General features: G+C 42.5%; 1 protein-coding gene across 2 annotated transcripts in view; it reads right to left on the bottom strand.

Annotated features, from left to right (window-relative positions):
• Positions 1–422: 422 nt before the first annotated feature.
• The window catches only part of LOC133448808 (MORN repeat-containing protein 4-like), a 31,355-nt gene continuing 17,809 nt past the window's right edge, over positions 423–13,968 (bottom strand). For both annotated transcript variants that reach the window (XM_061727696.1, XM_061727704.1), the window contains exons 3-5: positions 9,705–9,819; positions 5,840–5,949; positions 423–1,283 (exon numbers count right to left, since the gene is read on the bottom strand). In XM_061727696.1, coding sequence (XP_061583680.1) covers positions 1,129–1,283; positions 5,840–5,949; positions 9,705–9,819 — 380 coding nt within the window. In that variant the 3' untranslated portion in view covers positions 423–1,128. The remainder of the gene's footprint in view (positions 1,284–5,839; positions 5,950–9,704; positions 9,820–13,968) is intronic.

Below are 13,968 nucleotides of genomic sequence, written 5' to 3'. Positions count from 1 at the left end.
TGGAATTACTTTGCTGAAGGTGTTTCAATTAAGCACAGTCTCCATGTTTTTCCTAATTAGTACCAAAAGTTATAAATCTGTCTGGGGAAACGGCCTAGAAAATTACTAGGATCTTATTATAAATTACAGACCTGTATAATTAAGTGTTACCAACTAATTTTAGACGTCTTGTTTTAACATTAATTAAATGACTATATTTTAAAAGGCAGGATCTTCAATTTAGTTGAAATACTGATTAAAGCGTCAAGTGTTTCGCACTATTTTGTTCCATTTTGGGACTGGTTCTTTGTTTGAAAATGATGATTATGATTAGTTTCAGATTCTCTGAATCACGAAAAAGTCTTAAAGGCAGGAAACAGAGAAAAAGAACGATCAAACTTCTTTGTGAAATCTCTTGGACTCGTGTCCTCAGCCGTCCAGTGTCCACAAGTGACCAGATCTCTACTGTCTACACTAACGTGGTGGCAAACAACCCACCTGATACAAAGTTGGGGCTTTTCTCAAGGTTTTTTCTTCTTTTTATTCCTTTCATGAGTTTACCTTTCATAAATTCCCCTTTTTCAGCCTTTTTCTTTGCACATTGTAAAAGCTGAAACCCAAAATAATTAGCAAGGGATTTCAGAGGCATCAGTCTGATTTGATCAAATATGACGGCATGCTGCTCCTACAGACGCCTAGATCAGTTAGAACTATGTAAAGCCCGGTTTAAACCCACGTTTACATACAAACCACCGGATCAGTGTGATCAGCAGGAAAAAGCTTTGTATATACAACCTTTTGAATCTCATTGTCAGGCTCTAAAACCCTGAATCAGATTTAGCACCAATGAGTGAACTAAAAAGTAAATCTGAGTTTGGCTCAGCCGATCCTGAATCAGTGGCTCCTTCATACATAGTGACTTAGTGGAGGTATTCTTATTTAATTATTTATTTTTTAGAGAATGTGCACATGGAAAATTCATCATAACAGTAAAAATATTTATAAATCTTAACCCATTGTCAAAGAAGTTCAAGACTTTGAACAGAATAAATGAGAGGCGGGTATAAATGTCCTACTCAGCAGGTAAAGCGTAAACAGGGATGGTGGAGGATGGTCCTGGTTCCGGGCACTGTGGGTGATGTAAACGTGTCACATGGCCAGGGCTCGGGCCTTGGCGGCTGCCGCCTGCGCCCTCTGGACGGCCGCGTGGCCGCTCTCCCTCCTCGTCAGCTGGCTGGTCTGGAACACGCCCTCGTGGCTGCTGCCTGCTCCGCCGTGGCCTCCGTCCACCAAGCTCAGCGCTCCTGCACCAGACGCCACGATCAAAGAGACAGGCCAGCGGTTACGTGACAGAAAACCATGCCCAAGACATAACTGGCTTCATCGTTCATGGCTCTGGTGATGAGCGGCTGTGTGACTGCAGCCGCTCATGTTTGCTGGGAAAGTGAGGTCAGGGGGAGGGGGGGGATACAGTAGATGGACATCTAGCTTCTACAGTGGGGGTCCGCAACCCACGGCTCTAGTGGAGCTTTTTCAGAAATGTTTGACTTTTTTTTTCTCAATTTTTGTCCTTTTTTTTCTCTTTTTCTTCTTTTTTTTTCCTTTTTCTTCTTTTTTTCCTTTTTTTCTCTTCTTCCTTTTTTTCCTCTTTTTTTCTTCCTTTTTCCTTTCCCGTTTAATCTCGACATTTCGACTTTTTTCACGAAATTTTGACTTTTTTCTCAACATTTCGACTTTTTTCTCTAAATTTTGACTTTTTTCTCAACATTTCGACTTTATTCACGAAATTGACTTTTTCTCAACATTTCGACTTTATTCACGAAATTGACTTTTTTCTCAACATTTCGACTTGTTTCTCAAAATTGTACTTCAACATTAATCTCGACATTTCGACTTTTTTCTCAACATTTCGACTTTTTTCTTGCAATTTAGACCTTTTTCTCGACCACTGGGGCGGCAGTAGCTCAGGTGGTAGAGCGGGTCGTCCAATGATCGGAAGGGTGGCGGTTCGAATCCTGCTCCGTCCCAGTTTGCTATGTTTGAATGTGTGTGAATGTTGGTGGTGGTTGGAGGGGCCGTTTGGCGCGATATGGCAGCCACGCTTCCGTCAGTCTGCCCCAGGGCAAATGTGGCTACAAAACGTAGCTACCACCACCAGTGAGGATGTGAATGAATGAATAATGATCTCTGTAAAGCTCTGGGTGCCTTGAAGGGCGCTATATAAAACCAAGTGCTCGACATTTCGACTTTTTTCTCGACATTTCGACTTTTTTCTCGAAGTGCATAATGAAAAAAAAAATCTTCCCCCAGTTCTAACTAATATAGAAACATGCAGCATGTGTTGTCTTCATTCTAAGGCTGATACGAGACTTTCATTTTTTGCGGCTCCAGACATATTTGTTTTTTGTGTTTTTGGTCCAATATGGCTCTAAAACATTTTGGGTTGCCGACCCCTGATCTACAGCAAAGACTGGACACTGAAAGCTGCATTCACGTCTTTTAGGGGAGGTTGCTTGGCAACCAGAGGGGACTCCAGCAGGTTACCAGTAGCCTGCCATACAAGGCCCCCTAAAATGACAATTTTAGACATTAGAGGTTAAACCAGGAAACAGTCTTGGCTTCAGCTTCAGGACCACTCACAGACTGATCCATTTCATAGAACAATCTTTTCCAATCTTGCTTATTGATACTGAATTTTCTTTAAAGGGGACCTATTATGGCATCTAATACCTATTTTAAACAGGCCTTGAATGTCTTAAAAACAAGCTTTTGATTGTTTTTGTTATTTAAATTAGAAATTCAGCTTCTGAGCCATGTCTTTATCTTCCCATTCTCTAACCTCATTATCTATGCAGGATTCTGAGTGGGCGGGGCTATGATCATGAGGCTCTGTGCTGATTGGCTGCCTGAATGACTCGATACACCGCTATGAAAGATGGCGGAAGCTCCGGCCGGTGGAGTTACCGTGTCCTAACTGCATGCGATGCGAGCGTCAGCGACAAAATCAATTCCATCCATCCATTTGCTTTATTTTCTATCGTACTGTCCTAACTGGACGCAGCGACGCCGTTTTGAGCTGAACATTTGGACGTCCTGCTTCTGTTTTCTTCCTGCCGCTCGCATTGAAAGCCGGTTGAAAGCGCTGTAGGAAACAGTCATGATGAGGAACGGCTGATCCAGTTAGTTGAAATGAGAAGTTATCTCTATGATTTCTCCTCATTTCACTACAAAAACCTCAATAAAGTGGCAGCTGCTGGAGGGAGATGGACAGAGAGACGATGTCACGCAGTGCTACGATAGTCAGACGCTTGCATGCAGTTACACGGTTTTATAGTTGTGGACGTGGTTTGCATTTTGGTTACGTAACGAAAATGCGCAGAATCTTATTGGCTCGTAGATCCACATGACACTGGAGGATCATCCGGGCGGCTGTACAGACACTGCAGAATCTGGTTATTTCCTCCTTCTCTGAGTTGGCAGGCTGAGGGGAGACCACTTTATATATGTTAAAGTAAGAGAAAACCTGTTTTTCATAATAGGTCCCCTTCAACATGTCTAATCGCTAATTGCAACCTCCTGCTAATCCGTCACCTACGTCAACCCAAAAGTCCCAGATATGGGGGCTAAATTAAGGGCCTTATGTTGAGTCCCCATGGTTTGTAACCTGCCTCCCCCCCTCAGCTCTGCAGAGCTGTGAGGGATCACTGTCCACAAGACTCCCATTGTAAGCCACAGATCAAAGCAATAAATGGGATATCTTATTTCCCACTTGATTCTAAAGCATAAACAAACAGCGCTGCACACTTGCTTTTATCTGTGGGAGGTTTCACTGAAGGACCGGCCTCCATCTTTGTCACTCGTCGTTCAGAGGCCTGGATTCTGCAGACGGCTTTGTTAAGTACAGTCTGTGTACACATCATAGTATTGTGTCTGTATTAATGGAGTAAAACAGAAACTACAAGACTTGTTGAATAACCTGTGGCCTGTTTATAGATTGCACTTCATCGACAGATGTAGAAATACAAACAGTGAAAGTTCCTGAAGGTCGCTAGTTCTCAGTTTAAAGTTCTCCTCAAGAAAACAAAAGAAAAAAACACCTTTAAGCTAGGGATAAGGGGAATTTATGAGACATAATATAAATATGAAAGCAAAACATGCTTTTCAAAGACAAAAGTCCTCCACTTGGTCCTTTTTTTTTTCCAATGGAGAAAAAATTCTTCAGTATATTCAATATAAATTATGTCCTTGATTCAGACAGTTATTGTCAACTATCAAACCAGCCTGTAGCAGTCACTTAGAAAAGTAACAAATAAAAAAACTAAAATAAATAATGGTCTAAAACATGGCACTGTGGTCACAAACACGCACATCCTTTAAAACCCAGCTGGAAAAATGCTTCTTCTTGACATGTACATATCATGTAATAAAACCGTTTTCGGTTTTTTAACCTTTTAAAAAAGCCAAGAATGTTTAAATAACTGCATTTTTTTCAGAAAAAAAAATCCAAAGTAAAAATGATACCTCCTGAAATTTTGCTACATGATTATCATGAAGTGATATTTTCTTTTTAAACTAATTATTACATCTTAGAGTTTTTAACCCTTTAACAGGCAGTATGTTTACACAATTTCCCATTTTTTCTAATTGAACAAAATGACAAAAACAAAGATGCACAAAATATAATTTATAGACTTTAATTAGAATTGATTTGATTATTATTATTATCATCAAGGCCTCCTTGGCACGTTACTGCTCCTACCTATAACCCGCACAAGCTGCCTGAACCAGAACAAAGGTTCTCGCTGCTAAGACATCTCTGAAGCACTGAGAGGGCAAATCATTGTTGTTTTGTTTATACTATTATTATTATTATTATTGAATTAATAATGCAGAATGTGGCTGCATGAAGTTGGAGATGAAACACACAGGCGTTTTTTCATCCAGCATTAATAGTGACAGTTATGGCTTCTGCAGCAAGGCACCGCTGCAGAAAACAGTAAAAATGCGTGACATTTTGTCCACGCATTGAATGTCAAAACGTACCACTATTTATTGGACAGATATAAAAAATGATTAATTGAAAACCAGTTGTCCAAAATGAAATCTTAAAATAAAAAATAAAAAATCCATTTGCTTATGTTCAGGGATCAAATGCATCTGTTTTTGTGTATCTTAAACATTTGAGGCTAATTGGCTGAACTGATATGACACTTCTAAAACATGTTTTAAATGAATATCCTCTGGTAAATTTGACATTAATTATATCTATTCAACACAGCTGAAGTAGTTAAAAAATGAAAAAAATAAAAAACACAATTTCCCTAGGATCTCTTATGGGTTAAACTTGTTTGGTCCCTTATTAGGTAAAAAACTAAACAAACACTGGTAACCAAGCCAAGGATTTAACTCAGAATTATTATCTATTCTTCTGTAATCTTTTTTCAGTCCGTGTTTTCAGTTAGGGTTAACCGTTACCTGAGCCTGGGTTAATATTTATCTAAAAAGTGCATGAAGAGTGATATGAATGACTCCCTTCATGACGGATCACCTACGGGTGCTGGTGTGTTTACTGCTTCTCACATGTCAGGATCGGAGCGTCCCATCTCTATTTTTACAAGCACAAATATCAGCCGTTTGTCACAGTGACATGTTGATCCGCCCTCACCACCTAACAGCCTTCAAATAAAAATGTGTTGATTAGCTCCGGAGACTCTGAACCCAGACATCCAGGAACTTCAGGCCAATTAGCACGTTTGCTCTTCCATCCATTTAAACAGCGCTGGTATGACATGATTAAAAGGAGCCCAGAGATATATTATTGTGAGCCTGAGGTTTTCTTTAATACACATTTAAAACTTACCGTGGCCATTCACACATCCGCCTTTGAACTCGCCCTCAAACTTCATACTGTCGAAGCGAGTGAAGACGCCGAAACCTTGGAACTTCCCCTGAACAAAGTCTCCTTCGTACCTGAAGGAACGGATTCAGAAAAAACATTTACAAGACAAAACAACTTTGCAATAATAGTGTACTGATATAAAAAATAGAAATACAGTAGAGAAAACTGACAGACACATATAATACATATATATACCGTATTTTCGCGACCATAAGGCGCAACTTTTTTTTATTTATTTTTTTTAAATGTGCCGGGCGCCTTAAGAAACGGTGCGCCGTGTCTATTACCTGAATTACGGTAATGTCAGGCCGGCCACCATGAGAACGGTAAAGGGAGAAGGGGGCGGGTGAAGCCCCCGTGAGTTGCGACGTGAATGAGACTCCACTGAGCTGTTTAATGCGAAACAGATGATGAAGACTTTTAAGGATTTGCTTGATGTGTAAAGTGAAATAAAATACATTCAAACTAAGTTTTGCTCCGCTCTATTTAAATAAGCACACTTGTGTGAGTGTGTTCTGCAGCGCGTGTGTGTTTTGCATGTCGGAACCGAGATGCACCTGCCGTGGGGTTGTGGTCCGATCGCCGCATCCCCGGGACAGATCCGGCTGAAATGCCGGTGCTCTTTCCCCGGGAGCCCCTCCTACTAGTCCATGTGGGCTCCTCCGGTCCCGGCCGGTCGGAACCGGTCACTTTCCCCGGTTAAAGCCGCGGTGATGGGCGCTGCTGCAGCCCGACTTCCTGGTTCCCAAAGCGGTCCGATCGACCTGGTTCCCGCCCGCTTTGCGAGCAGAGATTTCTGGGGTCTGTCTCAGGTCGGATCAGCTTCACCCTCCGAGATTTGCAGCCAAGTCTGTCGGTTAAAAACCTGGTACCGGATCCCCGACATCTGCGTGTGTGTGTTCGCGGCGCGAAACACACACATTCTTATGTATGTGGCGCTTGCCTGGCGCAGCTGATGGACAGAAACCTATGGTGATTTTTAAAAGAAAAACTTTGCATAAGACGTTTCCAGCCGGAGTCATTATAAGGACGAATGAAAAGGGGGGGCTGGATGAAGGGATGATGATCAAGTGGCCGAGACAGGTCTGGAAATTCGGACTGGCGCAGCTGAATTAGCGGAGCGGAGCTCCTGTCGGATACAAACCCCGGTACCGGCTCCCCGACAGCGCGTGTGTGAGCCCGCGTCCCGGGACCCGGGACCGCCGCGGGTCCAGCGCGGGGGGGGGGGCGGACCCGGGACCCGGGACCGCCGCGGGGGAGCAGACGGGGAGCGGACCCGGTCCAGCGCGGGGGGGAGCGGAGCGGGACCCGGGACCGCCGCGGTCGGGATCCGCAGCACAACGGGGTATGAAAAGTGTATTTACTCTTGTGCTTGCCTGCCACGCTGATGGACAGAAACTGCCGGCTATGGTGATTTTTAAAAGAAAAGCGTTGCCTAAACAGACTTTTCCAGCCAGAGTGAAATGAAAAGGGCTGGATGGATGAGGAGATGATCGGGTGGCTGAGACAGGTTTATGTGCGGCGCCCCGGTGGTTTTTTTTAATTCTTTAATGCAGAAACAGAATATGAACCTTTGAAGGGTTTGATTGATGTGAAAAGTGAAATAAAATATCAAACTAAGTTTTGCTTCCGCTCTATTTTTAGCGCGTGTGTGTTTTGCAACGCGTGTGTGTGCAGCTCCGTCTCCGTAGACGGCGCCTTTTGGGTCGGTGCGCCGTATGTGTGTTTTAAAACCAAAAATTACACACAAAACTGAGGGTGCGCCTTTCCACACAGTGCGCCATATGGTCGTGAAAATACGGTATATATATATATATATATATATATATATATATATAAACTGTGAGCAGAGTGAACTTTACAGATGTTTTAGCATTCATTCATTCATTCATTCATTCATTCATTCATTCATTCATTCATTCATTCATTCATTCTTGATCATGTTCGTAGTAGAACTTTTCAGAAATATGTACAAAATGTACTCCTTCCTCCGCAGAATATAACCCATTGGTCTTAATCGATGAGCATTTTTCACAAATTCAAACTTCCTTGTTTTGGTTGAAATGTCAGTGGGTTGTTAAATGTTGTTAAATGCTAAATCGACATGATATGCTGACGGACGCCCACGCAGCGACTCGGGCTGTTAGAAACGCACTAATGGTGTCCTGGAGGTGTTCTTGGATATAGATATCTATATCTATATACAGGACTGTCTCAGAAAATTAGAATATTGTGATAAAGTTCTTTATTTTCTGAAAAAAAAAATGTCATACATTCTGGATTCATTACAAATCAACTGAAATATTGCAAGCCTTTTATTATTTTAATATTGCTGATTATGGTTTACAGTTTAAGATTAAGATTCCCAGAATATTCTAATTTTTTGAGATAGGATATTTGAGTTTTCTTAAGCTGTAAACCATGATCAGCAATATTAAAATAATAAAAGGCTTGCAATATTTCAGTTGATTTGTAATGAATCCAGAATGTAGGACATTTTTGCATTACAGAAAATAAAGAACTTTATCACAATATTCACATTTTCTGAGACAGTCCTGTATATACACACACACACACAGACACAGACACACAGACACACAGACACACAGACACACACACACACACACACACACACACACACACACACACACACACACACACACACACACACACACACACACACACACACACACACACACACACACACACACAAAACTCTTCTATCAGACACAACCACAACCTTGAAACGTAAATAATTACGGCTGAGGAGAACAAAACAGCTTCAACATTGGCAGGAAAAGAATAAGGACTAGCAGGTAATAGTAATTACAGACCTAAAAGTCAAACGGGAAGTGGATATTGAGCGTGATTTATCTCCTCCATGTTTCCTCCTGACAATTACACAACAATGAGAGTTGGGGCCAAAACTAAACCGGCGACACAACGGCAGATCAACCACAGCTCTGTGTCCCCGCTGGAATCTGAGGAACGACTGAAGTCATTTACCTAAAAACTTCTCCAAGGTTGTCAGGCAATAACTGCTTCATGCTGAAAAGACAGTTAGGCTTTAAAAACACACTCGTGTTTCTAAAGTCCTTGGGGAATTCATCCGATGCTTTGTTCAACTTAAGTCGTCACACGCAGCATTGAACTGGCGGCAAACAGGTTCTTTATCCTGTGAATATTTCACCTTCACTAAACTAAGTGGAGCTGATAGAAACTCTCAAGGTACTGCAGATGAACTGAAACCAAATACTAATAAATCTGTTAAGGTGAAAAAGTCACAGCACTAAATAAAAATCTTTCTCTGAAAATAAAGAAATGAAGGAATTGAAACACTTTATCACATATTGATAGAAAGAAAACACCCAGAGGTCAAAAGGGAACTCTTTTTAACAGCTGAACATCCAGATGGGCCAGCGACCTTTATGCTTTGTGGGTCTTAATACACGAGTTCTATGAAAAGCTGTACGACTTCACTGAAGAAAAACTTGATTCAACTTACTGTTGGAGTAAGAAAAAAATAACTGAACTGAAACCGTTCTGACACTTGAGAATGCACGGATGTGATCTCAACCTAAACTCAAAGCAGGATGTAGAAGTACGAATGGAAACATCAGCAGCCTCTCGCCTTGACCTGGACTTCACCAGCAATGAGGTGACATTAAATGCTGGATATTCAAATAAACCTGAGCAGTGACCTTCAACATACAGAAGGGGAATGTGATTTTGTGCAGGAGGAGGAGGAGGCTCTCAGCCGGAACAGCAGCGTTGGGCCAGGGTTTCTGATACGGTGATGGATAAAAGCAGGAGGTTGAGCACAAACCTGGAGCCGTCAGGAAACACCAGCACGCCGCAGCCGTTGAAGAGGCCGTTCTCAAACTGGCCCGTGTAGCACGTCCCGTCGCTGAAGGTCAGCTGACCCAGGCCGTGACGCAGACCTGCAGCACACAGACAGGGATCACTGTTATTCTAATAATCAGGCTACACAGTCGCAGCAGTGCTAGAAATATGCCATCTCATGAGTATAAAGAGTAATTATGAAGTTAGAATTCATGATTTGCAATTGGGTTAAAAAAGTAAATAAAACAGAGCAAAACTCCAGGCCCTAAAGTTAAGTAAATACAAGCTCAGCTCATGAAATAATAACACCATCTCATAATTATTTGACAAGAGTCAAGCTAAAACTGCAGGGCATCGTGCTGAATTGCTTCCTTAATGCACTTCTTGAGCATCCAGAGGCTGCTAATCAAATGTGCTTGATTAATTATTATCACGTGGGAGGAACATCAGGGGAGGTGGCAGTTGTCTGATTAGGAAAAATCAGGTGTGTTTCCACGTTTACCCAAGTTTACCCCAAGGAGAGATGGAGCAATGCTCACAGAAACTGCAGGAGACCAAAGAGCTACATCTTTAACCACAGTTACCAAGTTAATGTTATTGACAAAAACACTACAACATAACTTGTTTAGAAGGGCTGAATTCTAAAACTGGGACTAGATGGTAACAAACGTGTGTATGTTTATGATACAGGGAGCGGTAAACCTGCTGGGAACTCAAAGCCTCATTAATTAGCACCAATCAGAGAAGGACGTGGTCCCGGTGCTTCTCAACCTGCGTGTTAAACAGGAGACATGTTTAACCCCTGTGCTGTCTTCGGGTCCAGGAAGGAGGAAGGGAAGAAGGAAGGAAGGAAGGAAGGAAGGAAGGAAGGAAGGAAGGAAGGAAGGAAGGAAGGAAGGAAGGAAGGAAGGAAGGAAGAAAAGAAGGAAGGAAGGAAGAAAGAAAAGAAGGAAGGAAGGAAGAAAGAAAAGAAGGAAGGAAGGAAGAAAGAAAAGAAGGAAGGAAGGAAGGAAGGAAGGAAGGAAGGAAGGAAGGAAGGAAGGAAGGAAGGAAGGAAGGAAGGAAGGAAGGAAGGAAGGAAGGGAGAAAAGAAGGAAGGAAGGAAGGGAAAAAAGAAGGAAGGAAGGAAGGGAAAAAAGAAGGAAGGAAGGGAGAAAAAGAAGGAAGGAATGGAGAAAGGAAGGAAGGAAGGAAGGAAGGAAGGGAAGAAGGGAGGAAAGAAGGAAGGAGTGGAGAAAGGAAGGAAGGAAGGGAAGAAGGGAGGAAAGAAGGAAGGAGTGGAGAAAAGAAGGAAGGAAGGAAAGAAAGAAGGGAGGAAAGAAGGAAGACAGGGAAAAAAGAAGGAAGGGAAGAAGGGAGGGAAGAAGGAAGGGATGGAGAAAAGAAGGAAGGAATGAAAGAAAGAAGGAAGGGAAGAAGGAAGGAAGGAATGGAGAAAAGAAGGAAGGAAAGAAGGAAGGGAAAAAAGAAGGAAGGAAGGAAGGACGGAGGGAAGGAAGGAAGGAAGGAAGGGAAAAAAGAATGAAGGAAGGAAAGGAGAAAACAAGGAAAGAATGTACGAGGGGAGAAAATAAGGAAGGAAGGGAGGAAAGGAAGGGAGAAAAGAAGGAAAGAAGGAAGGAAGGAAGGAAGGAAAGGAAGGGAGAAAAGAAGGAAAGAAGGAAGGAAGGAAGGAAGGAAAGGAAGGGAGAAAAGAAGGAAAGAAGGAAGGAAGGAAGGAAGGAAGGAAGGAAGGAAGGAAGGAAGGAAGGAAGGAAGGAAGGAAGGAAGAAGGAAGGAGAGAGCAGGAGGAAAGAAGGACAGGAGAATGAGGTCATTTTGACCCAAAGACAGTACAAGGGTTAATACCCAGCGATAAAGGTCATTTCAACAACTTCCTTCTGATGGTAAGGATGACAGCTAGTGTCGCCAACCGTCCCTTGAAAAACGGAATCGTCCCGTATTTATAAACTAAAGTAGCATCCCATATTGAGCTGAAAAGGGACGCACTTTGTCCCGTATTACTGTGAGAGTCAAAAAATAGTCATAAAATGCCAATGGAAAATGGCATTGAGCTGTTGAGTTCATAAGTTATTTTGTTCTGTTTTACTACAACTGTAGCTACAGTCATGGCCTTTGAGGCACAAATATGTTTACAACAGACTTTCTTTTTTCACTTTTGTTATTGCAATAAAAATGTGCACTATTACAGAAAGTATGTTCTGCTTTCTTTCTATTGTTTTATATGAATTTATACAATTTTAAGTTAAGCTGGACATGTTTCTGTTTAAGAAAGATACTTATTTTGTTCAGTTCATTTTGTTATTTTGTAAAATTTAAAGTGAATTGCTGGATAATAATTTGTTTTCCATGTGTTCATGACATTCAAAAATATGCTTCTAATTCAATTCAGGTTCGAGTCAAATAGTCAAAAAATCGTTTCACTCACAAAAAAAGGGGCTAAAAAAATTCACCACGCCAGGAAAAGTGAAGGCAATCAGGTTGGCCGGCCCTGCAGATGAGGTGTCCCTTATTTATTTTACAGGGAGTTGGCAACCCTAACCAAAGGAACTCTTGACGCTCAGGCGAAATAAGAGGTAATGGCATGTGATCTGTGCAGGAAAGCATTCAAGAAGTGTCGCAAAAATAGTGGACGCAAAAACATGGACAGAAGTCATGGCTGCAGACAACCACCTGCCTCTAGAACTGGGAGACGTCTTTCAGGAATAATACTGTACCTGATGGAAACAAGCTCAGGATCTTTCTTTCACGAGTTACATGGCTATGTGTTGTGGCACTTAGATGTTTTCCTGTCAGCACACGTGTTCAGAAATTATGGGTGAGAAGAAACATTTTTAGAGCATTGATTTCCTGTAAATTATTTAAATTTTGTTTTTACAGAAACATAGTACTCTTTTTGAAACTCCAATGAATCAATCTGCAAAAAACAAGGAAACGTGTTGTAATTTTTGCAAATTGCTTTTGATGTTTAATTTCGTGTGACCAGCGCTGATGAAATGAAGCCAGTTACTGTGGATTCATTCAGGGAGTTTCTGGGGTTTCCCTGCCGCTTGTTCGTGGGTGTCGCTAGCTGGTTCTGCAGGAAGGCGCTCAGGTGTGTTAGGGGATGTCTTCTTTTACTGCCATGTTGTGCAGGACACAGCGAGGCCGTGTTACCTTGAGCACCATCTTGGGTTAATAGAGCAGGGTGCAGCCACTTGCATCCAAGAACACCTACATCGCCTCCAGGACACCATTAGTGCATTTCTAACAGCCCGGGTCGCTGCGCGGGCGTCCGTCAGCATATCAAGTCGATTTAGCATTTAACAACCCACTGACATTTCAAGCAAAACCAATCGGAAGTTTGAATTTGTGAAAAATGCTCATCGATTAAGACAAATGGGTTATATTCTGAATTTTTTTCCATGATTAAAATGTGTTTTAAAGGTATCTGCGGAGGAAGGAGTACATTTTGTACATATACAAGTTCTACTACGAACATGATCAAGAATGAATGAATGAATGAATGCCAGAATGTCTGTAAATTTCCCTCTGTTCACAGTCTGTATGCACAAATTCGTTCTGCTCATATTCCATGAATGAGGCGCATTGAGTGTACCATGAACTGTACTGGAGAGACGGGAGGCCATCTGTCAAAAAGCTGAAGCTTGGAGAAATTGGGTCATGCAAAGGGGGCGATGATCCCAAGCACTCAAACACATCTACAGCCGAACGGCTGGAAAAGAAGAGAACGGAGACGTTGCAACAGTTCCACGGTGACGATCACAGACACCCAGAGGGAACGGCATCTCTGCCTCTCGTCCCGGTTTAGCTGCCCGGCTGGGAATTAGGAAAATCACTAAAGGCGATGCACAGCTAGGCAAATGTTGAGGAAGTCCTCCTTGCAGAAGAGTAGGATTTAAAGAGAAGTCCTCCAATGGCACGGAAGGGGGTTGGTGGGGAGAGGAGTGGAGGATCTGGCAGGGGGCGGTGTGGGATGAGTTTACCAGAGGAGGGAGCTTGGCAGGGCGTGAGGCGGCGACCAGGCCAGTCAGGGTTGTCCCCTGTTCCCAGCTAATGGCAAAGTAAATTAGGCTGTCCATCTGTCAGGGCTGCTTAAGGGGCTGCGCTCTGCCTAATCTCAGCTGGGTTTTCACGGGAGATTTGGAAAAGAGATTTGGCTGAAACTAAATCTGGAGCGCTGCATTGCACTTTCAAAGTCTTTCCCTTCCTGAAGCATCCTGGATCCATATACTGGTGTGTGTGTG

This window comes from Cololabis saira, chromosome 1 (genome assembly GCF_033807715.1).
Source record: "Cololabis saira isolate AMF1-May2022 chromosome 1, fColSai1.1, whole genome shotgun sequence".
Classification (NCBI taxonomy): Eukaryota; Metazoa; Chordata; class Actinopteri; order Beloniformes; family Belonidae; genus Cololabis; species Cololabis saira.
The sequence above is the reverse complement of the archived record's forward strand: the minus strand, read 5'-3'. Positions and strand labels throughout refer to the sequence as shown.